Source organism: Dermacentor albipictus, chromosome 3, assembly GCF_038994185.2.
Source record: "Dermacentor albipictus isolate Rhodes 1998 colony chromosome 3, USDA_Dalb.pri_finalv2, whole genome shotgun sequence".
Classification (NCBI taxonomy): Eukaryota; Metazoa; Arthropoda; class Arachnida; order Ixodida; family Ixodidae; genus Dermacentor; species Dermacentor albipictus.
This window is the reverse complement of record NC_091823.1, coordinates 22,749,388-22,772,516: the sequence shown is the minus strand read 5'-3', so window position 1 is coordinate 22,772,516 and position 23,129 is coordinate 22,749,388. Positions and strand designations below refer to the sequence as shown.

At 44.5% G+C, this 23,129-nt stretch overlaps 1 protein-coding gene across 3 annotated transcripts in view; it reads right to left on the bottom strand.

The window, feature by feature from the left end:
• Ndf (Nucleosome-destabilizing factor) overlaps positions 1 to 23,129 on the bottom strand; it is a 120,959-nt gene that overhangs the window by 12,949 nt on the left and 84,881 nt on the right. For all 3 annotated transcript variants that reach the window (XR_010564949.2, XM_065434352.2, XM_065434353.2), the window contains 4 exons: positions 14,384 to 14,494; positions 9,222 to 9,323; positions 6,148 to 6,310; positions 3,796 to 3,975 (listed from right to left, as the gene is read on the bottom strand). Coding sequence is in view for 2 of the 3 variants with exons in the window: in XM_065434352.2 (XP_065290424.1) it covers positions 3,796 to 3,975; positions 6,148 to 6,310; positions 9,222 to 9,323; positions 14,384 to 14,494 (556 nt within the window). In the remaining variant the exon portion in view is untranslated. The remainder of the gene's footprint in view (positions 1 to 3,795; positions 3,976 to 6,147; positions 6,311 to 9,221; positions 9,324 to 14,383; positions 14,495 to 23,129) is intronic.

The window sequence follows — 23,129 nt, the reverse complement described above, 5'->3', positions numbered from 1 at the left end:
CAGGTATGATTTAGATCATACCTACAAAGTACAGTAAAACCTTGTAAATTCAGGAAATTGGACAATTCAGACTTGCCTTCTGCTCATGGCAGGCATATGCATTATTTATTGGCATCATTAATTTGGACGTATTTGGTCGCACATTGGTTAATCCGGAGAACCCTCGGAGCATGGCGAGCACGGAGCATCATAAATGTGCAACATGAAGAGAAAAAATGGAGCTAGCATCCAACTAAAACAAAGCAGCGGAGTTGGCACTACCATAGCCACCAATGAAAACCATATGGGAAGTACAGGAATAGGTGCTTCATGCCTATTTGGGCCCATTCTAGCGTTTATTCTTGTATTTACCGCAGCGCATAACACCATGTTGGCTGCGCTCCTTCAGAATTGACTTATTCACCCACCGCAATCGCTTGAACAGCGACCACAGTTTCGTTGGTAAGGGTTGCAGCAAACCGTGGTTTTGTTTTGACTCTGTGCACGTTCACCATCTATGATCGAGTTGATAGTGACCACGGTTTTGTGCACAGCAGTTGCGGTGCATAGTGGTTTCGTTCTGACTCTGCGTGTTTTGGCAGCGTGCCTTCAGAAAGTGCGTGGTCGCCATGCACAATCGTGTCGAAAGCGAGCAGCGAGTCTAGGCTAAGGGCAAGCGTATGTGCGTACAGCAACTTGTGTTGACAAACTTGGGACGTATTCTTGGACGATCATTTTTTAAAAATACCCTTATTTTAGCAATACTTTGCGTGACTAGTACAGGATGCGTTGATGGGCAGCGACGCTTTTGCACTGCGCCAAGAATGCCGTAACTTACAAATCTTGATGAGTTTGGTGCTAGCGTTAAGTGAAATTGAACATAACAGTTGGATCTCGTTAATTCAAACAAAGTTTGAACTAAGGAGAGCTGTGGCGACTATAAATACAGCTCCTGATCAAATGTGCGGTACAGTGTGCAAAATGAAAACCGTAACTGGGCTATGTTATGTGTTATGCACTGGCAAAAGCCTAGGTTCCATGTAAACTCGAAGCGCATGAAAATTGCACCTCGTGTGCTGTTTGCTGTGGGTAATGGGGAAAACATGAGAGGATAATTTGAGAAGAATGGTGGCTTAATGCGAGCCGTCTTCCTGGATTCTGAGTGTTGCAGATAATGTGATCAAGTGCATGTAGAAGGCTGCTTTCTGCTTCTTCAAACTGGGAAAGGAGGGCGTGAGCAGCTGTGCTTGCTATGATTCGGTCTTCCCGACTGTCCTTCCTCACCATTTTTACCGTGCACAACATTATGGTATCTAGTGAAGCATCAAACCTTCTCTTTTGGCTTTATCTATCTGGAAGGTGGTCTATAGGAATGAAAAATTTTGTTCAAAATAACCATTGAACAGTTTTTGGAGTACAGATTCATGGAGTTTCTCTATTCAAATACCCGCAGTGGTTGCTTAATGGCTATGGTGTTAGGCTGCTAAGCACGAGGTCGCGGGATCGAATCCTGGCCACAGCGGCCCTATTCCGATGGGGGCAAAATGCGAAAACACCCGTGTGCTTAGATTTAGGGGCATGTTAAAGAACCCCAGGTGGCCGAATTTTCCGGAGGCATGCCTCATAATCAGAAAGTGGTTTTGGCACATAAAATCCCATAATTTTTTTTTATTCAAATATTTAGGACATTGCTGGGACCAACAGCAGTTCAAGTTATCCATCAATACGAATTAAGAAATTTTTAATCATTGGTACTTCACTGTATCTCCAAAAGTTAGGATCCGAGAATGCGGCAAGGCTTTCTTAAAAATTCCTTTTTTTTTACACTTGTGAATTAATGTAATTTATTATTGGGGAAAATCCAGTATTTCGCAGTCCCATTAATTTGGACGTCCAGGTGGTCGCTGTCAAGACTGAAGTATTGGTCGGCAACTGCATAACCGAAGTTTTCGACAGGGCTCAGTGAGCAGCCCTTGCTCGCAGTGAGCAGCCCATGCTCACATACCATAGATGCTGTGTGGGGCTAATGTGCATTAGAGTTAGTTTCATTTTATAAATACCGTGAAAACGAGCACTTCAAGCAGGCCAGGTAACTTACAGTACATTAATTTCGACTAAATGGGGCTGCAAGAGGTTTCATGTAGCCATGACATCACTGCTTGCAAAACAAACATCCTGTCAGCCTGGAACAAAAGTGCTTTCATACATAATCTTTTACCGGTCATGAAAGCTCTTGGGAAAGCTTTGTATGTCATACAAAGTAGCCGTGATATGGTGCATCTTCATTGAGAGGGCACTTAGCCATTTGTGGTGAGAGGCTAACTTGCACGCACATTCCACTGAGCTGTGTAACCTTTACTACAGCAGCGTTGCAGGAGAACACAAAGGACGTGGTACATTTATGTGAATACCATTCCCTGCACAATCCTTTAAATTAAGAACTGCTAGAAGCAAACTACCATATTTTCCTTGTACTTTCGTATAACATGTGCTGCCTACTTTTCGTGCCATTCAAAGAAAAAAAATTGCATAAATCACACCTGTGTATTGGATGCACCTATTTTAACTGCCAGTGTGATCAAACATGATTACGCAGCTTATCGCTAAATGTGTGTTCACCCATTCTGAGGCACTGAATTTCTACAAACAAAATATTCATGTGCTGCGAATTTTTCGGCTTTATTGCCTGTAGGCTTCATAATGGTTTTGGCCAAAAACAACATTGGATTCTGCTTGTCTGCACTCGTGGGCATGCAACAAATTGCAAGCGGCAACTATGGTGGCCACTTTTACACTGATACGTTAGAAGTGTAACCTATTCATATGCTGACGCTTGTAATACAGCTAAGATATTCGCCCACCCTTAGCAGAAACGTGCCATATTAAGATAGTAGTGAAGACAAATGCCGTAGTTTCCGGAGCAGGCTCGTCATGTGTTTCTATGTCACTGGCAGCTACGCGTGCCCATCTGTGTTTCTGCCCCCTCAAAGTGGACATGGCTACGTTACTGTCGCAAACTTGCCGATATTAACAATACTATTCATTACTGATACGGAAGAAACTATTCCAATGCGCGTAATGTACTCACGAAAAGAACAAAAATCTCATTCGGCGCGTTCCGCTTGCTCCGCCGACCGCCACATTTGTTTTGGTGTCCCACACTGTTATAGTGGCAGTTGCCTGCTTGTTGACCCATTGTCATCCCGCAGCAAACGCGAGATGAATTATATATTTTTTTTTTCGCAGGAAATTTAACCCACGTAATGATTGAACCTGTGAATATGTGTCAATTTTTTTTTAGAAGATAGTGTAATCATTATGCGAGTAAATACGGTACTGAACGTTGGGGCCAAAAAATCGTGTTTTCTGGGAGTGTATGAATCGGTAAAAAATGAATGTAGCTCTATTGGGCCCTTTTTTGTGTCCTCAACTGTGAACGTTGGCACCGACAAAACGTACGTAAAGGGAACATATCAACAAGGTTCTACTGTATATGCAATTATTGTGCTTCTACCATTTACATGTTTATTGAAGCAGTAAACTTGTATAACTATAATTTAAGAAATTGTGTGGTGAATGATATCCACATGCATGCACTGTTTCTTTTGTGTTCTATTGAAACACTGCAGTAATTAAGGTTACATAGTTAGCCTTCCCTGGCCAACGGCTAACTTCCCTCTAAACGATGCAGCACCAGGTCACAGATACTATAGGTGGCCTATCAAGCTTCCTCATAGAAAATTTGTGATCAGAAAAACACACTAAAGGATATTGCCAGAACATTTGCACTTGTACCACAGGGAGCATCAAACTCACCTTGGCCTTTCTGACTTATGACTGCCGAGTTGAGGTCGCCCAGTTCAAGTATCTCGAGTAGGTCCTTCTGGGACAGCTCAGCTCGGTCGCAAAGAGCCATTGCTTCTGCCAGACCAGCTAATGTTGTCCCCAGCAGCATGTTGAGGATAAGGCTCATCTTGGAGCCATTGCCCACTTCCCCTGCAGTGTTGCAATGAAAAAAAAAAAGGGGGGGGGGGGCACAGCTCAATTGCAGCCAGAATGGAATGCTTCCACTACTACCCTGAGCACTGTCCCATGGTGACCATCTTTCAGCAACAACCTCGCAGACAGGCACCTACCACAATGCACCCTGTGCTCATCCACATTCGTTGTTGTACACGAGAGATGTCATGGCTTTCAGAAAAGTTCATGTCTGCTTCCGCAAGAAGACTGTTGGGACCTTAGTATTATGCAGCTAGTTCACAAGACAGATTCAAACATGTCGATACCACTGCAACCATAGGCTAGAACCATCTGTTATGGGTACTGTGAACACAGTTCATCCATTTTAACTGTGACATATGGCACCACCTTCTTGAGTGGCAAATCTATAGAAAACACCCAGTTCAGATTCATTGTGGATGAAACTTGGTAAGTAATGCTGGCAAATGTGGGATTACTGCAAAACGGTACCTCTGTGAGAAACTTGAGTGAAGATAAAACAGCAGTTTAGAAGAAAGAGTAACATATACCTAACATAACACTCTAGTATAACACTGAGCCAAAACGGCACACTTCGACTACCACTGCACATATGATGGTTATATGCAAATTTCACAACAAATTCCTGCAAAAATAAAAATATTCATGCCCATTGCCAATTTTGTTGTGGTGGGATTCAACTGTCCAGAGCATTACGAGGTTCTGTACATAAGGGCAGTTACATAACATAAATAAATTACCAAGGCTTGCTCAACACTCAGCTATTTTCTGGCTAACTCGAGAATCAAAGCTCCTTGGCATTAATTTCGTTGCTTTTTTTTCCCCCTCTTCACAGACACTTAGACCTTATGAGGTATGCTGTGTTAACAATTGCCAAAGTCTGAAACTACCAATACAGCTTTCTGTTGCTCAATACGTGCTACATAAAAGTGTTTTTACGAACGTGAAAGAAGCCCGCAAATGCATGCAAAATTGCCGCGTGACTGGCCGCTTGAGGCACTTTGCGTGTATTCGAGGGGCTTCTTCCAGCCTGAAAAAAAACTTTTATGCAGCATGTATTTAGCAACGTATCAGAAGTTTTTTCATGTCACAATCGTCTCATTGACACTTTTCTTCTAATATAATATTTCAGTAGTTAACTATTAACTAAGACTGATTATCTAATTAAGTGGAATGAAAAAAATTGTCAAAGTATCTTTAAGCGACAGCAAAAAACATTACCTTTGTTCTGTACGGCTACATGTCATTTGCGTATTTTTAAACTCTGGCTAAAGTTAGCTGGGACACCACCCCGTATATACATACGCGTGGTACCGTGTGATTATAATGGCTAGTAGCAGATGTGTCCTGAACAAAAGCTATGCTCCCAACGCAATCTTCGCTGCACGCACCAGAACATTGGCAGAGTTTCCCAAGTGTTTATGCAACAAATGAGTACTTACAAGATGCTACGCATCTAGGAACTTCTAACCGTTACCAGTAGAAATACTGAAACCTTGTCTCAATAAAGCACTCAATCTAAGTTTCTTGCTGTAAGTACGACTTACCTATACAAAGGTTCGACTTTTATTATCTTTATAAAGGCCTCCTTATTTCCTGAGATAGGTGTTTATTTTTAAGTGCCATATTTATATTATATTGTTACATGAACGAAGGATTGAGACTGGAGACTATTTACAAAGTATATTTACAAGGGGTAACTGCAGCGCTGTCAGTTCAGCTGACAGCTCGAGAGCCACAGAGCGTTCGCCGTCTTTGTCGGGGCGTCCGCGTGCATCGGCCACAAGAAACACACAATATGCATGTATCAATATTATGAACAAGCACATGTTAAAGCATTGTGTGCATGTAGATTGTTATTTATTGCTTTTTTTCATTTACTAGTATTTTTCAAGCATGTTGTAATCTTCGTATCCCCAAGTGAAAAGGACTAAACATTACTGCTCCAGTGTGACAACCACTGCATTTATTTTCATTTCGGCAGAAAACACTTGCAAATACTGAATTTTATAGGACAGACACGCCACTTGAAGAGCACACAAAAGCAAAAGTTAATCATGTGAGTTATTATAGTACCGATAATTTTTCAGAAACTGCTGCCCACTTGTAAAAGTTCTGAATATAAACTGAAATCAGTTTACGCAGAACTCTGTTGAAACATCCACTCACCCAAGTAGAATGCATGCCTGCCAATAGCCTCGAAGCAGCTGGCACAGTCATTGAAGAGTGCTCGGTCCCCGGCAGCCAGGATGATGAGGGTGCCATCCTCTGCAGGCTTTTTTGAGCCCGACACAGGTGCTTCCAAGTACCGCCCACCTCTGAGCATGATAGCCTAGAATTGAACATTTACTCTCATCACTCAAAAGGCCAACTGCAATAATATCTTCGACTGCACAAAGAGTTTAAAAGTCTGGATACAGAGCAACCTCTGTGTAAAATTTTATGCTTGAAATAGAAGTGGATGCATCACTGTCACATAGCGGCATTATGTTTAGTCGGAGAACTGCCAAGCACGACAGGTATTGCTGGCCATTCAGGCAAGTGGCCGAAAATGGCTAAGGCAGGTTTAGTGATTTTTGTTGTTGGCACGACCTTGACGTCCCGAGTCTTTTGTAGGGGCCCCTGTGCATTCTCTGCAGCATGCGTGCATAGAGAAAGTTGCCAAGAGGGGAGGGGTCAACAACCTTGTGAATACCCCGAAATATGTGGTGTCTCTGTGCAATACTGTGCCCATGAATTGCTAACAGTGCATGTGTTGTCAGAGGCTATGGCGCCATATGGGCCGGCTACCATGTTTCTTCTGTGCTTGCAAACGGACAACAGAGGTCCATCACAGACTCAAGGGTGTGTGTCTGCGTCTATGTGGTGCAATGCAAGTGCGCAACCTCTAAAAGCGAGGGGGGGGGGAATCACCTGTTCCCTCGCCCCGGATTAAAAGGGGCACAGCCAAGACCTTGGAAGGAGTCATGATGAAATTCAGTGAACTTGATTGGATCGTCACCAATATCTTCCATTCCCCGTAAGAGACAACAAATGAACATCTGCAAGAGGCTCATGGTACTTCCCCTTAAGTTTGCTCAACCTGCTCGAGGGAAGTAGTCAGTTCTTGACTCCCGGGAAACCGAGCACAGCAATCGCATCTACTGTAACAAGATCGGCTCGCCTCGCCAGTGTTCTTTGGGAAAGCTCTGCCGGCGACATTGTGGTTTATGGACTTGGTGCTGCTTCCAAGCCATGCATAAACTTTGTTTTAGTGGACCATTGTTATGTGTATTCTTGTGTGGTGGTCGTTTTTATATCCACAGTTAATTGGTTGTTATATTGATAACTGGTTGGTAACTGATAACCTTTCTTTTTTTCCCCCTCTCCAGACTCTGACCACTTCACTGTGTACACTTGAGTACGGAACGACAAACCAACTAGTACACCCCGCCAACGACTTTGTACCAACGGTGAACAGGTGACAAGCCATGACAATCACGAAAATCTCACAAAAACAGACGATTTGATACCAAAACTGGAGAGAAAGAGAATGCTGCCATTACAGTTTGTTTGAAATGACTCGAAACCTGGAATGTTGAGGACCTCCGAGATTGGGCGGCACTCTTGGCAACCACCAGGTGCACAAGTTGCCTGCTGAGGTACTATGTAAATGCTGCCAATAAGATAACTAGAAAATTACCAGCGCTGCACCCTTGCCATTATTACTTCAATAGTACATATATGACTAGTTTGAAACATCATGGCAAAAGCAAATTTTTGCTGTCGGTTTTTAACTTAGGGGCCCAAGAACCAAGCCGATTCAAATGCCATTATAGCCACATTAATCCTTAAACATGCACCACAATGCACCAATGAAACCTTTTCAGTTTCTTATGGCACAGTGTAATTTTCATAAGCAGCACAAAAACTAAAGACGAAAATGAACAAACACAGTGCTGACTTGCCTGAATGCTCACCTTTGTCCTGCTTTAGAGCAATATATTATTCAAGTATGTACCAGCCAGCCTAACTCACTACACTTCTGCATTTTTCATCGCCAACTAGCATGACTTGGTAGTTTTCACCACAGCCATTTGGACAGACTACACGGAAAGAAGAAAATGTGTCTTACAATTTCCAGATGTAATGAAACCCAAATGAGTTAGCAGACAAATGCTGATGGCACTACACTAGAACCACAACGATACATTCCCGTTAGATACAATTTACTGGTGCATACACTCGCGATCGAGAACACAAAGACCCAATACAGTTATACTTTGGCAGTGGCTGCATATGGTGCAGTCATATGGCAAACTGTCGCAGACTGCATATGGCGCAGTTGTGCAGGACCTATCTTGAAAGTGATCTGCGATCAGTAAAGAGTCTAGGTGTGCCGAGGGCTGATAGCTTTGTTAGCGCTGTGTTCTTGCCGATTAGTTTGTGTTGAAGTGAAACGTAGAACAAAGGTCAATTTGCTAACTGCTGTCTGCATGCTTTCTGATACCAGCATTCTGACAGCAAGCGTCCGCAGTCATCGAGTGAGATGTGTTTATGTTTACCTGTGCACGTGTGACACCATGCTTGTTAATTTAGTTAATAATTAAATGTTTACAAGTTTGCACGCTAGGTGGCAAGCTGTTGTGAAAAGTTCTCCCTTCACACGTTTGTACCCAAGATTACATTAGCAATTGGGCGTGGGAACATGTGCATGGGCCGGACAGAGAGCGACGTGTTATATACCTCCTATATAAACTGAGCAACTGGGAACAACTACCAGGTCCGTGTGCGAGATTACTGAACAAAATGGTGTAAGCTTTATTTTTGTATGGACATAAAGCCAATACACCTTCAAACTGATTCTGCACAGACTATGCCGACAGTGTTGTGGAGCCAAAGCTGCACGAGAGCTATTACCTGCACTTCATGATGACCCGCGAAACCCATCGGGCTGTGCAACGGACGAGCGTGAACGCCACACCACTTGTAGCTCGACATCTTCACACACACTCAACTTAGCTGAATTTGGCGCACAGACTTAAAAAAAGAAACTTTACTGTGAAGGCCACAAATCTCGGTAACTAAAAGGTGTTGCACATTACAATGATGCAACAGTGGAGTTGCCTGTTGCACACTACATAAAGAGGAAATAACTAAGAAGTTACAGACTGATGAAACAAATGTGTACGAGCAGATGATATCCCCCCACTCCGGTTTTAGTAAGTGCATACTACTACATTTGGAATTCAGACAGTGCTCACCTCTGATATGTCCTGCGATGTGTCAGGGTCTATGGATGTCATCTCTACATAGCCCTTGTTGTCTTTAATCTCGTGCAGAACACCACAATTGCCGAACACCATCTAGGCAGCAAGAGAACAGGTTTGCAATGGTCAGGCTCCTTATGTGTGCCACTAATTCAACATCTTCTGGACAGCTGTTCAGTTTAGGTGATGGTAGACCAGAATGGCTCGGTGTTGTGTTTACTGTAGCAACACGTGAATAAATTTCAAGGCATTTTAAACACAACAGTATTTCTGTGACCCGTTTCCTTACCCATACTGTTCAGTTCACTTTGTTATTTCCATGTTTTCAATGTATTAAAGGATCCCTGGAACAGTTACGACAAATTTTCATTTATTTATTTTTTTATTTACCCTCAAAGCCAAAGGCATTACAGAGGGGGGTGGGTACAAAAATTTGAAAAACAAGAAAATGCAGCAAAAAGTTAGTGTATAACATATCTAGGTTGCATTTTGTAGACATATAGGGTACAGTACAGCTACAGTAAAACATTAGCGCCACAATGTAAGTGAAGCAGCTCATATTAGGAGAGCTATGGATGATTACAAGTTTCTTTCCCCGCCAGCCAAGCCTTTTCTTCTCAACTCATTTGCCGAGTTATCGGGGCTAAGCGTCACCTTCACTGGCTCTCCGTCATGATGTGACAGCATTTTGTTTACTTCTGGTTGTCTTGGAGCCAGCGTGCATCTGGTATTTTGATAACCTAGGTGAGCTAGGCGTTTTGACAGATGGGCGGTGGCGTAAACTAAAGCCCCGCCATACTACTACTGCTGTGATTAAGGGGCTTAGCGTAAATGTGAGTGCCCGCACGGTACAGCCACCTGGTGGTGATGAGCTTAACCAGCTAAACACAGAGCTACTATTAGTGTAACCAAGTAGAAAACATTTTAAACATTTAAAAAGAGAACATGCTCATGATTACGCTCCTGCTGGTAATTTACACCAGCAGCAAAGTAGAATACACTTGGTTACTGGTATATTAGCTCTGTGCCACCAGGTAGCTGCCCTGTGCAGGAAATTTAAGCTTGTGCCTTCACTCATCCAGTAAAACACCCAGTCCACTTGCGCTTACCTGTGGACAGCGTTGCAATACAAGCAGACAACACTTGCTGTGTACCGGAAGTGTGAGTGCAGTGATAAATTGTCATTGTTGCTTTTTTCATAGAAACAAACTAACCAACATTCTGATTATTACGAACATTTCTACACCATAAAGTTGGAAATACTATTGATGACGTGACCTGGGTAGCCAAATGGATAGCTCGCTCAAATGACGTCAACTGGGATAAGTATGTCAGTTGGGAGAGGGTGGCTCAAAACACAGAGGAGCAACGCCACTGCGATTGGTAGCAATGCTACATTTTTAAAACCTTATATAAATTACACACTTTATGCAGAGCGCTTGAATAAGAGACAAGATATGCCTATAGCAAAATGCACGAAGACATCCACAGTGACAGAAGGCCATGAAATGTCGCAAATAAAGCCTATTCTAGCATACAACAATTTTACCTCCACAAATATTCCTAATAAACAAGCCTGACCAGGAATATGAACAAACTACAACACAGTGCGAACTTGAAACTCCTCACTTTTGAACTTTACAAATTGTGAGTGCCAGCCACCTCAAGTTTTCTGTAAAATTCGGATCCTCTATGGCATTATCAAAAACAAGAATCGAAGTGAAGCAAAACCAAAAGTGACCATTATTTTCATATAAGTATAGATGAATCAACAAAGCTTTGAGATCATCAGGAAAATACGATTATTAAACAACACTTTTCAATTATACACTTAAATTATTTATAGGGCATTTGCCGTGATAGCTAAGTGCCATGTGTTGCGCTCCAGAGCTCGAAGTCGTGAGTTCGACCGTGGCCATGGTGGATATGATTTGATGGGGGAGAAATGGAAAAATGCTCCTGTAAGTAGATCTCAGGTGGTCAAAATGAATTAGAAGTCTCCTCCTATGGCATGCCTCATAATCACATTGTGGTTTTGGCACATAAAACCCCAAGAGTAAATTTTATTTTTAGGCGGCTTGTTGCAACTGCAGAGTTGAAGTTAGCCAGTACTCACAGAATACCCTTTTGTAGAGACTATGTGTGTAGGATCATTGTAGAAAAATATGCCATGAGACGCATCGTTAATCTAGTCAAGTTTCATTTATTGTATAATGCTCCACATGGAAGTGTGCTATCTTTAACAGCAACACATTTCGCTGCATACCTCGAGTACCTTGAGTGCAGTTTACAAGCAAAGACCTCATCACTGCAGAGTGCTCAGTGATTGAAATGCGATACTTGACAGTATGGCGGCTGGGGATCCTTGCTCCACCAGAGAGTGCTGGGTGATCGATGAGGGGGCCCAGTTGCACCCCGATACATCAAAATGACTCATTTTCATGTGCCACAAAAGTGCATCAACTTAATGTCCCCCCAGCTTCTTACGATGGCGCGACAAAGTGCCGGCCGCCATACTGTCTGAGTATTGCGTCTCAATAGCTGAGCACTGCACAAGCACCCCCGTATGTCAGACACTCTGTAATAGAATTAGAAGCCGCAAAAGCAAGTACCATGAACCCAAGAATGGTGTTGTAGCACTTCGTGCTCACGTCACGATCAACTGGTCCTGCTATCTACTGCTCTCGCATAACACCCTCCGTGCTGCCATGCTCTTTGAAGTTAGATGATATAAAACAGTTGTAGCCAAATTATTTTGCGGTAGCTGCACATAAAGTAGAGTAAAGTCTTGGTATAACGAATCCTGTTGGATCGCCACAAACCATTAGTTATTTTGAAATATCGTTGTAATGAAAAACTTGCAGTTATAAGCCAGTGGTCAAACCTAGGAATGAACAGAGCAGAGCATGTGAGCGGAGCAGTTGTCGACAACCAGTAGAATTCTTCGGTCATCCCTCCTCATATAGTCAAGAGTTTTTTTTCTTCTTTCTTTCTTTCTTTCTTTTAATGGTGTTTTACTTGCCAAAACCACTTTCCGATTATGAGGCACGCCGTAGTGGAGGACTCCGAAAATTTCGACCACCTGGGGATGTTTAACTTGCATCTCAATCTAAGTACACAGGTGTTTTCGCATTTTGCCCCCATCGGAATGCGGCCGCCATGGCTGGGATTCAATCTCGCGACCTCGTGCTCAGCAGCCCAACACCATAGCCACTGAGCAACCATGGCGGGTCGGTCATTGAGTTTTCTGAGCCACACGGAAAAGAGTTCTTTGGTCATCCAGGCACGCTTGTTGGCGCAGTAGTCATATAGTGCCGACCTGATGTTTTTCATGCAGCGAGGCTTTGCATACACTTGCCGATGACGAGCAGTTTATTTTCTTCAGACCTGTTGCATTGCAGCAGAGCAGGGCTGTCACCCGAAGATGCGACTTCTTCCTTCCTTTGCACTGCTGCCCTTTGAAGTGCATCGTCCGGTCTGGCAGGAGCTGATAAAAACATGCGATCTTGTCCACGTTGAAAATATCGTCTTCAGAGTATGATTCAGCCACCTCTAGAAAACGATCACTGCACCAGGAATCCGTACTTTCTCTGTCAGCAGCCTTGTCCTTGCCCTAGACTACCAGCCAAGTTATTCCGTTCCTTTGGCGGAAACGAAAAAGCCATGCCGCACTGCCATCGAACCCAGTTATATCAAGTGCATCGGCAAATTTGTGGGTTTTTTCTTGGAGCATTGGGCCAGATACGGGAACATTTTGCAGTCTGGCATCTTTGAACCACGTGAGAACAGCTTGGTCCACATTTTGAATGTTTCCCAGTCGTAGCCGTTTCCTCGTAGGAGTAAGTTGAGACTCCCAGTGATGCTTGACAATCTCGTCTCGGTCTTTAAAAATGGTCGCAACGGTCGAAGGGGCAATGCCAAGCTGTCTGTACACATCGATTTGCTTTTTCCCAGAGTCGATTTCCTGCAACACGTCCAATTTGCCCTGTAGCGAAAATTGCTTTCACTTCTTCTTGGGGCCGCCGCTAGCAGCATTCACAGTTGGATTGCGCGCGAACTTCGCCACAGTTTTGTGGTGAAGTTTGCAGTGAAGCAGGTGGCACTTGACATGGTGATGATGATAGCTGTTGCACTTGCGGTTTCTGTTTCGCGCAAGAGTTGTGGCACTGTTATTTTTAGCCAAATTCGTAATACTGATGTTCCTCAGTTAGAAAGAGGAAAATAAATTATGTGCGTTATTCTGAAATATGCGCTGTATTGAAATTTGCCGTTCTGAAATATTTTTACATTGGAGATGTAGGTCATCTGGCAGGAATGTTTAAAGTATTCGTCAATTTGAGAAATTTGTTAATGTGGTGTTCATAGTAACGAGCTTTGACTGTAGCCAGCATTTCGCCATCTGGAATTATCTGGATGCTTGATTTACAAGGAAACTTCGATCTGCAAATTTTTTCACCTCCACAGCAGCACCGTTGCAGAAACACATGAACAGAACACAATCATTTATCTTGTAAAATGCTTAGGCAACATCAGGCTTTGAAAGGGAAAATTATCATCCACATGTATGTAGCATGAAGCGACAATTTTCCTACAATTTTCCCTTTCAAGACACTGTCTCCACCTTGCAGAATTCTGCAGAACTGATCTGCCAATGTCAGGCTGTATTACATGGTTATTACATTTTCAACAATACGCATCTCTTATCTTCTTTTTTTTTTTCTTCAAACACATGCCTAAGTTTCCAGAGACAGGAGACAGATGGAAGAGACAAACGAAATCCCGTCAATACTTCTAAATACTTATTATGTTGGCTGCCCAATAGTGGCTTTGAACAAAAGTTCAACATGCATGGTTGTTAAAGTGTTTATCGATTGGAGGGAAAGGGCTAGCGACTCATATAGAATAATAAGGAAGGCTGACAATAGGTTCACAGCCCTTCTACCCCTTCGCTTTAAATCCGAATTGAAGACAACAGTTCAAAGTTGTGCCCATTACACTCCAAATTTCTAAAACCAAACATAATTTGCTATTGACAAGATGATTTTGCAAAGTGGCTAAGCTCATACTATATTCTACATATAATGTGCAAGTTTTAAGATTAAGTGACGTTCGTACGCACATACATACATACATACAACAAAAGAAAATTTGCTTACCTCCTTGGCTGCATGAGAATTGGAGACACAGCAGAATGTGATGTCAGACGCTGCGACGACATCAGCAGGAGTTAAACCCTTGAAAGCACCCGCCTTTACAAAGTCTCGGCACTGCACATAAAAAGTGAAACGAGAGGTATTTAATCAATGCAGAACATTTCAGTGAACATGATGCCTACAGCAAAATAAACTACCCTATTTACATGCAGAATGCTTGCATAATACTCATACCCTCACAATGGCCATAAAAACTCTTGATTTCTTCGAATTATGCGGGAAAAATTCTCCCTGCATAATTGTCCCACCCAGAAACTTCTCATCAACTTCCCATGGAAAAAAGTGCAAACATTATATGGCACTGTAGTCAGCGGCATTTGGCACAAAATTGAAAATATGACTGCTGCAAACATTAAGGCCATCCTTTCTTAGGGCTGTTAGACTCAACATGAACTGATTGCTGGCAGTTTCTGTTGGCAGCATGTATGTTTTGCTGGTTCATAAGTCACAGCTATCACAATGTATTTCAGAAAACTGTATCATTTGCATTCTTCAATGTAAGATTATATTAGTGACATCTCCCTTAGCCAATACATAGAACATATCAAAAGTACACATAAATTACTACTACTTTGGCATATTAAGATAAAACTAGGAGAAATCTTGAATCTATACAAATGCAAGCTTCACATGCTCAGTCCTACACTGTTATGAAAAACCTGCTATAGTTGCCTAGTATCAACACCACAGGATGGGTTCGATACTCAGTGTGAACCTCAGGAAGCGTTGCGCAAACCAGAGCCTCATGAATAACTTAAAAGCTTCCCTACACCACCACCAACAGAATTTGCAAGGTAATGATGTATACGACAGCCTTTGCAACCAACGTACCGGCTCTACTACAGTTCAACCGAACAGCTTAGCCTAGCACGTAGACGGAACCAGAATAATGCTGCATATAACAGCAGGGCCCCCCAAAGTTGTATGGCGAGTGGTAGCGTTTTGTTTGGTCGTATTTCACGTAACGGCGGTCCTTCCCTATTACGTGTTGGGTGCATCACTTTTGATGCAAGGACAAGAGCAGCGCGGTCCGCCCTGCGAGATTCCGGCAGGGCTCTCCGAGAATGTCGAGTTGCACCACCACCGGCGTCGGCAACGATGACACTAACGACGTCGGCGGCGCGCTCTCCCTCACCTCCTCGCCCGGGTGACGCCGTCCACAGGCTCGATGCGGGCGACGCCACATCACAAGCGCCATTATTCTTGGCTCACGTCCAGAGCGCGCGTGCGACGCAAGCGGCTCAGCTACCGGCCTAGGCAACAACGCCCGCTTCAATCTCAAGTCGCTGTAGCGACCATGATGAACCTAAAAAGAAAAGAAGAACCGCACAAAATGCACCACCCGGCGAATTTAAGGATTTATTTGTGGTTGCCGCGCAGCGTAAAACGGGCGCGTCGACGCCTAAAAGCGCCACGCTCCAAAATACGCATCCACGTGGGCTCTGGTCCTCGAAAACCTTGTTCAGGAGAGTTCCGAGTGCTCCTGCTTGTCCAGTGGAGAGTGTTGTAAACTAAAATATCAAAGATCTCTCAACCACATCACCGAGCTGTTCGCACCATCGCGTTTCGTGCCGACGCCTCGGGATTCATCTCGTGTAATAACTCGGGCTTTTATTAGAACTTCAAACTATTTCGCGCTTTCCGCAGTGCTGCCCTCTCAAACAGTACTTTTCTGTTCACGTCGTTCATAAAAACTTGATATCGCTGTTTGCCCAGTTTGCCGAAGGGCAGAAAAACTGCAGCGAGCTAGCGAGCTTCTCCGATAACAAGGTGCGCATACAACGGTGATTTCTCGTTTTCTTTCCTTCTTTTCTTTCCTTGTCTTTCTTCGACAAACAAAGCAAGCTAAATCATGCCAAACGTTGAATTCAACATTCCGGACCAAACAAATGCGAACTTGCCGCGAAAACAAAGCAGCGGAAAGTGCATAATCCTTTTAAGTTGTTGAAGCAACACGCCCGACTATAATGTACAATAGCGAGGTTCTTCCACACTTGACAGGATATTTTTACCATGCGCATTCACAATCGGGCCCGTAGTCGCCGCGTTAATAAAGCGAAGAAACGGGAGGTGGCGCCACGTGTCCGCATAGAAGCGCGGCTGCCATTCTAGCTTTCGAAAACAGGATAGTTGTAGGAGTCACACCGGCGTTCTTATTTGGAAATTCGTATGTACGGAGACAGACATCAGCAACCTGCTTCACATAACAGAGTAAGAATAAATAACAGGATAAAGCAAGCGGGTGGTAGATGACAGGGAACATATGCCAACGCGATTTTATTCCATTCGGGCGCCACTTAAAGGTTGAGAATATAGTTTTAACACATTTCTTGCGTCTTAAGAATCACGATGAACGCAAGCGGGATCAAATATAGAAATATGAGCGTGTCAGCGAGTTCTGTTGCGTCTACAATGCGGACTCCACACACCTTAGCTCTAAAACGTACTTCACATAAGGAAGCGATTACGCTACATGCCCAATTAGTCACTGGAAAAAACTCGCCTAACGCCAGCGGTAGCGCGGCACGCAGAGCAGGCCTGCGTAACCATGTAACCATGACAACTCGTAGCCAGGGCCAAGAGGGCTCCTGAGCAAGGAGCCTTCCCACCTCAGGGTGATACGGGCCTCGCTCCGGACACATGTTTCGATCAATAAACGCTTCTTTCTCTCTCCGGGTGATGCGCCTTGAAATGTATTGACCGTATTTTCGCAACAAACGTCACTTCCTGGTCGGCGTTGTTGAGCTCACCAGGTACAAATCAATATGCTGCTGCTCTGCTTCCAAGGGCACAGTATGATCTTTGCCTGCACGGGTCGCACGTCTTCACCGAGTGGATGATTTTGCATTCGACAAGGCTGCCACCATTACATGGCCGAGCTGCAAAACATGCGTGTCACAGTGATACGAAAGGAAAACCTTGAAATGACCGGCCAGAATGGTCAGTTCCGGCACCCAGGCTGCCGCTGCTGTGGCCTCAAATCGTGTTTTCGCACCACTCAATATGAGATAGAGTGACCTTTCTAAATTTTCTCGCTGATGAAGTTGCGAGTCAAGTTTCTTTTAAATGACTCGGTTTTCTTTACGAAAGGCGCAACAATGTTGCTAGGCGGGATGAACCCTTTATTTAAATTTTCGGGTGCGATGCAATGTCTACACACCGGGATGCTTCGACAAATAGAAGGCTGCACCGCTTCACCAACGCCTAAGTTTTTCACTTCGATGGTGTTTTCTGCATAGCGAGCCAGGCGTCACCTACCGTCTATTTCAGAACTGTAACATACAAAGAGAGCTCGTTTGAGCATTTCTTGTCTTCTTGTATACTGTTCTCTTAAAAGTAGAAGTTGCAGGCAGTGCCGGAGGCAAACGACGTTAGCCACTCCACGTACGCGGCCCGTCCGCCGCGTTTCAAACAGACGGCAGGTGCAGCTAGCGCAAGCCATGCGCACGTTGTTGAGGTCGCGTCACCTGCCAAGGCTTCCGCGTCGCTGCTGTCGGACAAGACAGCCCTCGGGAAATGAAACGTCACTGCCGAGCAGAAAGCAACCACGACGAAGATGAAAAAATAAAAAAATAAATACAACCGCACACCTACGCAGCCGTTAACTCGATTAAATGGCCAATCCCTGCATGCCCTGGAAGGAACAAACACTTGAAAATCGAATTAACGTCTTCGGCACGAAATTCGCAGCCTCCACTGACGTTATTTCTTTTTCTTTTCTTCGGAATACCGTTATTTCAGGCATGTCGCAGGTCCCAGTTAGAGCGAGCCGTAAACGGACACAAGCTGCTCAGCGAAACAGAAAGTTAGGCATCCAATGCAATCGCGCGCGTTCTACTACGAGCTGCGCTCCATGGGCACGGCATCAAAGAACATGCTCGGCACCGCGCTTGCATTAAAGGTCTCAAAAGGTCGATCTGTGCCGCGAAAGCGTAGTGCACCTCAATGTTGACAGATGGCGCCACAGGACTCGCCAGTCCAGAAGGAGTCGGTCTTGCCCCAGTTACCGCAGTCGCCAGCTCGTGCAGATGACGTTGAGCGAGCGCTAAGAGGCCTCTCGTTTCTTCGAACCAAACGATATGCGACTCTGGAGACCATTAGACTGCGCCCCGCCGCGACCCCGATAACCCGCGGCTAGTACTTATCACAGCCCGTCTTCGTGGAATAAATTTACGGCTCGTTCCGCCAGCAGGCAACCCACCATACCCTTGTAGAGGGACAGGAAACTCACGACTGCGATCCCCTGAAGACATACTCGTACGAGACACTCGGAAAAAAGAAAAAAAAAAGACCGAGTACTAATACCGAGTAAAACTGAGTACTAATAAACGAAAAAAAAAGGGCAACCGTCTACAACTACGTTTAAAATGAGATTAAAAATAAAAAACCAAACGAAGTACTACCATGAAGCTAAAGCTTTACTGGCAGGAACAAAAGCTCACAGCAAAGGCTCGTGATAAAAAGCAACTGCAAGAAATACTTGCAGTATATAGTTAAAAAAATTATTGGGTTTAACGTGTCAAAGCAAAATAAGCTATGAGAGGAGCCGTAGTGATGCGGGGGAGGGCTCCGGAATAATTTCATAAAGACGACTAAAGCAGCTAGCGCAAGCTGGACAAACATGAAAGGCGCCCGCCCTTCCGCGCGCGCACACGCACACAGAGCGCTTGTGTGTATATATATGCCTTTAATGTCGTAGTCCAATTCGCTCGTCTTTAGCCGTCCTTATAGAATACCATCGTGCTCTAGCTGCGGCCGTTGGGTTTGGTTGCGATCACATAGGGTTATGTTAATGTGCACCTAAATAGACACCCGAGTTTTTGCAGTAAATTTCTACCGGAATGCGATCGCCGTGAACTGAACTAGCAACCTCGTCGACGATATATATATATATATATATATATATATATATATATATATATATATATATATATATATATATAAACGCTTCCTTGCCTTTAGCAAAGTCTGCCCCGTTGTGCTGCTCAGCCTTTAGGGCCACTGCACGTCGTAATCACTTTCTGCTTATAAGCGAAGCGCACTGAGGTAGTTTCGCGGCAAGATATGGAGCACGTACAATAGTCGAGCAATCTTATCTGGAGGTGAAAAAGGACACAATCGCGACCTCAAGCACTTGTTCCTCGCGAGCCGTCCCTGCAATGACAGATAACGAATCGACCCGGGCATTCCCAGGGTAAAACCGTATCAGCAACACAAACACAAAAGCTCGCGGTGATAGGCTGACCTTCACACATACATGCAAGTCCGAGAAGTGTGGCTTCAAGAATTTCGGCGAGCAATGGTGTACCCATAGCGTTGACTACGAAGTATATATATATATATATATATATATATATATATATATATATATATATATATATATATATATATATATATATATATAATGGCACGCCGCTGTGGCGTCCCGGATTTCAAAGTATTGTTCTTTATACTCTGGTCGTTTTGGCGCAGTAAAAGATCTTGAAACTTGCCGAGTTTTGTCTCTCTTCGAGTACACTGCAGTTCATATTTCCGGCGCAGAGCAGACGCCGGAAACATTCATGACTTCACGGCTGGTTGGTGCGGGAACTTCAAGGCGACGTCGCCACCAGCGTTGTTTTTGCACCTTTTCTGGCTAACCAAGCCTCTCCTCAAACTAGGGTGGGCTTTCTTGGTACTGAATGGTAATTTACATATACAGATGAAGTATCTTTTTTTCTCTACTGTACCTCTGAAGGACAACTGACCGCCATGGATGCGCCAAAGAGCAAGCGCAAGGCGCTGTCTCATTGCAACCCCGTCGGAACGCAACCGCCGCTGCCAGGTACCTGGCAGCGGCGGTTGGGCTCCACACGTGTGGAGCCTGCGACCTGCTAACGTAACACCGCAGCCGTTAAGGGCCCGTACATGGTCGCTCCGCACGTCCGTTCCGCCCTCGTCCGGTCGCATGCGGATAGCTCTCTACTGGCGAGCGAGGAGCGGACGCAAGTTTCCCGTCCGGCCGCCTGCTCGTCTCTCATTGGCTGGTCCGAGGCGGATAGTTCGGCTGTCGTCACAGCAAACATGGCGCGTGCTCGAAGCGAAGCGAAGCAGGGACGCAAGGCCTAGGCTACAGCCGCGTCAGAAACAGTCTATTTTTTTCTCCTTTTTGTGATTTTTACCAGAGATATGTGGCACCCACGGAGATAGTCATCGGAAGAAGCAAGCCGGTGTACGCTTCCAGACCTCATCAGTGCGTGCGATCGCCAACAGAAACAGACGGAGCGCAGGAAGTGTGTGTTGTGTTTACGAGAGCGTCGGAAGAAATATTTCAAGCCGTCGACTTCGTGATTTCTTGTGCCATGCTTCGCGTGTGCGTCGCAGACGCGAACTCCATCACATACACGTGCATTCTGAGCAGCACACACGTTCAAGTCGTGGCGAAATAAGTAGCATCCGATTTGCGCACCCAGCGTACACGTTTGGTTTCTGCTCTGTGTATGCCGATCGTTGCCGCGGTGTGGTGAACGCCAGCCCTTCGCAACTTACCAAAAGTAACGATACGATCAGTAGCGATAAGTTTTTATCGCCTAGTTATCGCTGCCATTCTGCGTGTGCTGTACTGCGTATGAGCCGTTTTGCCGGCTGCGATGCGCCGTGGTGACCGCGACGTTCGAGCTGTGCTCTTGCCGTTATGAAGTGCGTTTGCGAGCTACAAATCATGATATATATGTGCGATGTGTTGCAGCGTTACTGGGTGTAGAAGTGGTCGTACTACGCGATGTTCGTGTGCTCAGAAGTGAGCTGAGCATAAGTGTTGCCGATTGCGTTTTCTTATGTAGTCCGATAGAGAAGCCCTATCACACCGGCCTTTTCTGCTTCGTACATCTATCGTTTGTTTCAAAAGTTGTTACTGCACGGTTAAAGATGCTTCTATCGGTGGGGGGAAATTAGGGAACAACATTATAATTGCATACGTCAAGACGTTCAGCGCTGTCGTGAAATGTGGACGCGCCTGAGAGCACTAATGTCATGAATGCAATTAAAATTTCCCGAGACAGTATTAAGAGAACGGTTTAAAAAGAAAACATATGAGAAGGTAAGCACAGCAGCTTGTGAACCCGCTCCTATAATGCCTCGACCCGCGTCTGTTTGTAAATGTATGTTTTCTTGCGTTTGTCAATTTTTTTTCTATTTCCTAGATTTCTTTACGTTGGAGTTCTTCTTAGTTCTCGCATTTGTGTGTGAATACGTGCCTGTTTCCATGCGTGCTTGCGCTTACCATTATATCTGTCCTTTTATATTATATTAGCATTTGCTTTTGCTAGTTTTCTTTCAGGAAAGTCATTAGACATTTTCATAAACCAATCTCATTCAAAGCACTAACTCATGTACACGGCAGGGCAGGCCTCTTCCATCTCATTAAAACCTTTCTCACTGGTCTACCTCGTCTTCTCAGTCTGCCTACTCGCTGTGTTTTCTGTCCTTGCTTCTTGTGTTGTTGCTGCAGTGTGATTAACCAACTTGCTCAAAACAGATTTTCATCGCCTATGAAAACAGAAAGGTTTAGAGATAGATTTTCTTAAAAGCGTCATGGGGGTTGCACAGCAACTTAGCCTCTTACCTCAGTTCATGTTTATGCATCAGTGCATGTGGCAGCTCGCCAGAAGTGCACATGAAAGGGTGCCATATTGTGAAACTACACCTTGCTATGCTGTTGCATTTTTCATGCAATCAGTCTTAGTAAACGGATGGTTTCGCTGCCCATCACATATGATGGCAAAAAAGTTCAACACGAATAACATTGTGCAGTGGGGTGTCATTTCCTGTCTGATACTTTTGTCGTTGCAAAGACATTTTTCAGTAAATGGAGCCCAGCAAAGCAGTGCACTGATAGCTTTTGCAACTTTCACCATTTATTACTTCACAAATGTCATTGTTTGAACCTGGCCGTCGATCACTATGCCGATGGCTTGTGAATTAAATAATTGCCTCAATAAAACACATTCAACTTCACTCAGAATTTTTTAGTACAAACAATGCTAGCAAAGCTATTCAGGGTGAATAATTGTGCTTACATTGGTGTTACTTGCCGTGGGATAAACAAATACAACAATGGCTGCGACATGACTGTGATTTGACGTGCTGACTGCTAATGGTGCATTTCAAGCGTGCCCTCGACTACTGCTATTAATAGTTGCCCGACTGAGTATTTTGGGCCTAACTAAGCTAATGATGTTTGATAATTGTTCTCCTATTCACATTACTTGCCTGGGCCAGGTAACCAAAATAGTGCCACCACATGAATGCGTGTTTGCATGCAAGCTGCCAACAGTGGCTGTCATTTTCTCATTGAGTGCTGCCGTTTCACAAACAGTGGCGACGACTTGACTGCGCTTTGACGTGCAGACTGCTAATGGTGCCTTTCAAGCGTGCCCTCGACTACTGCTATGAATAGTTACCCGACTGAGTATTTTGGGCCTAACTAAGCTAATGATGTTTGATAATTGTTCTCCTATTCGCATTACTTGCCTGGGCCAGGTAACCAAAATAAACAATGCCACCACATGAATGTGTGTTTGCATGCAAGCTGCCAACAGTGGCTGTCATTTTCGCATTGAGTGCTGCCGTTTCACCAACAGTGGCGACGACTTGACTGCGCTTTCACGTGCAGACTGCTAATGGTGCCTTTCAAGCATGCCCTTGACTA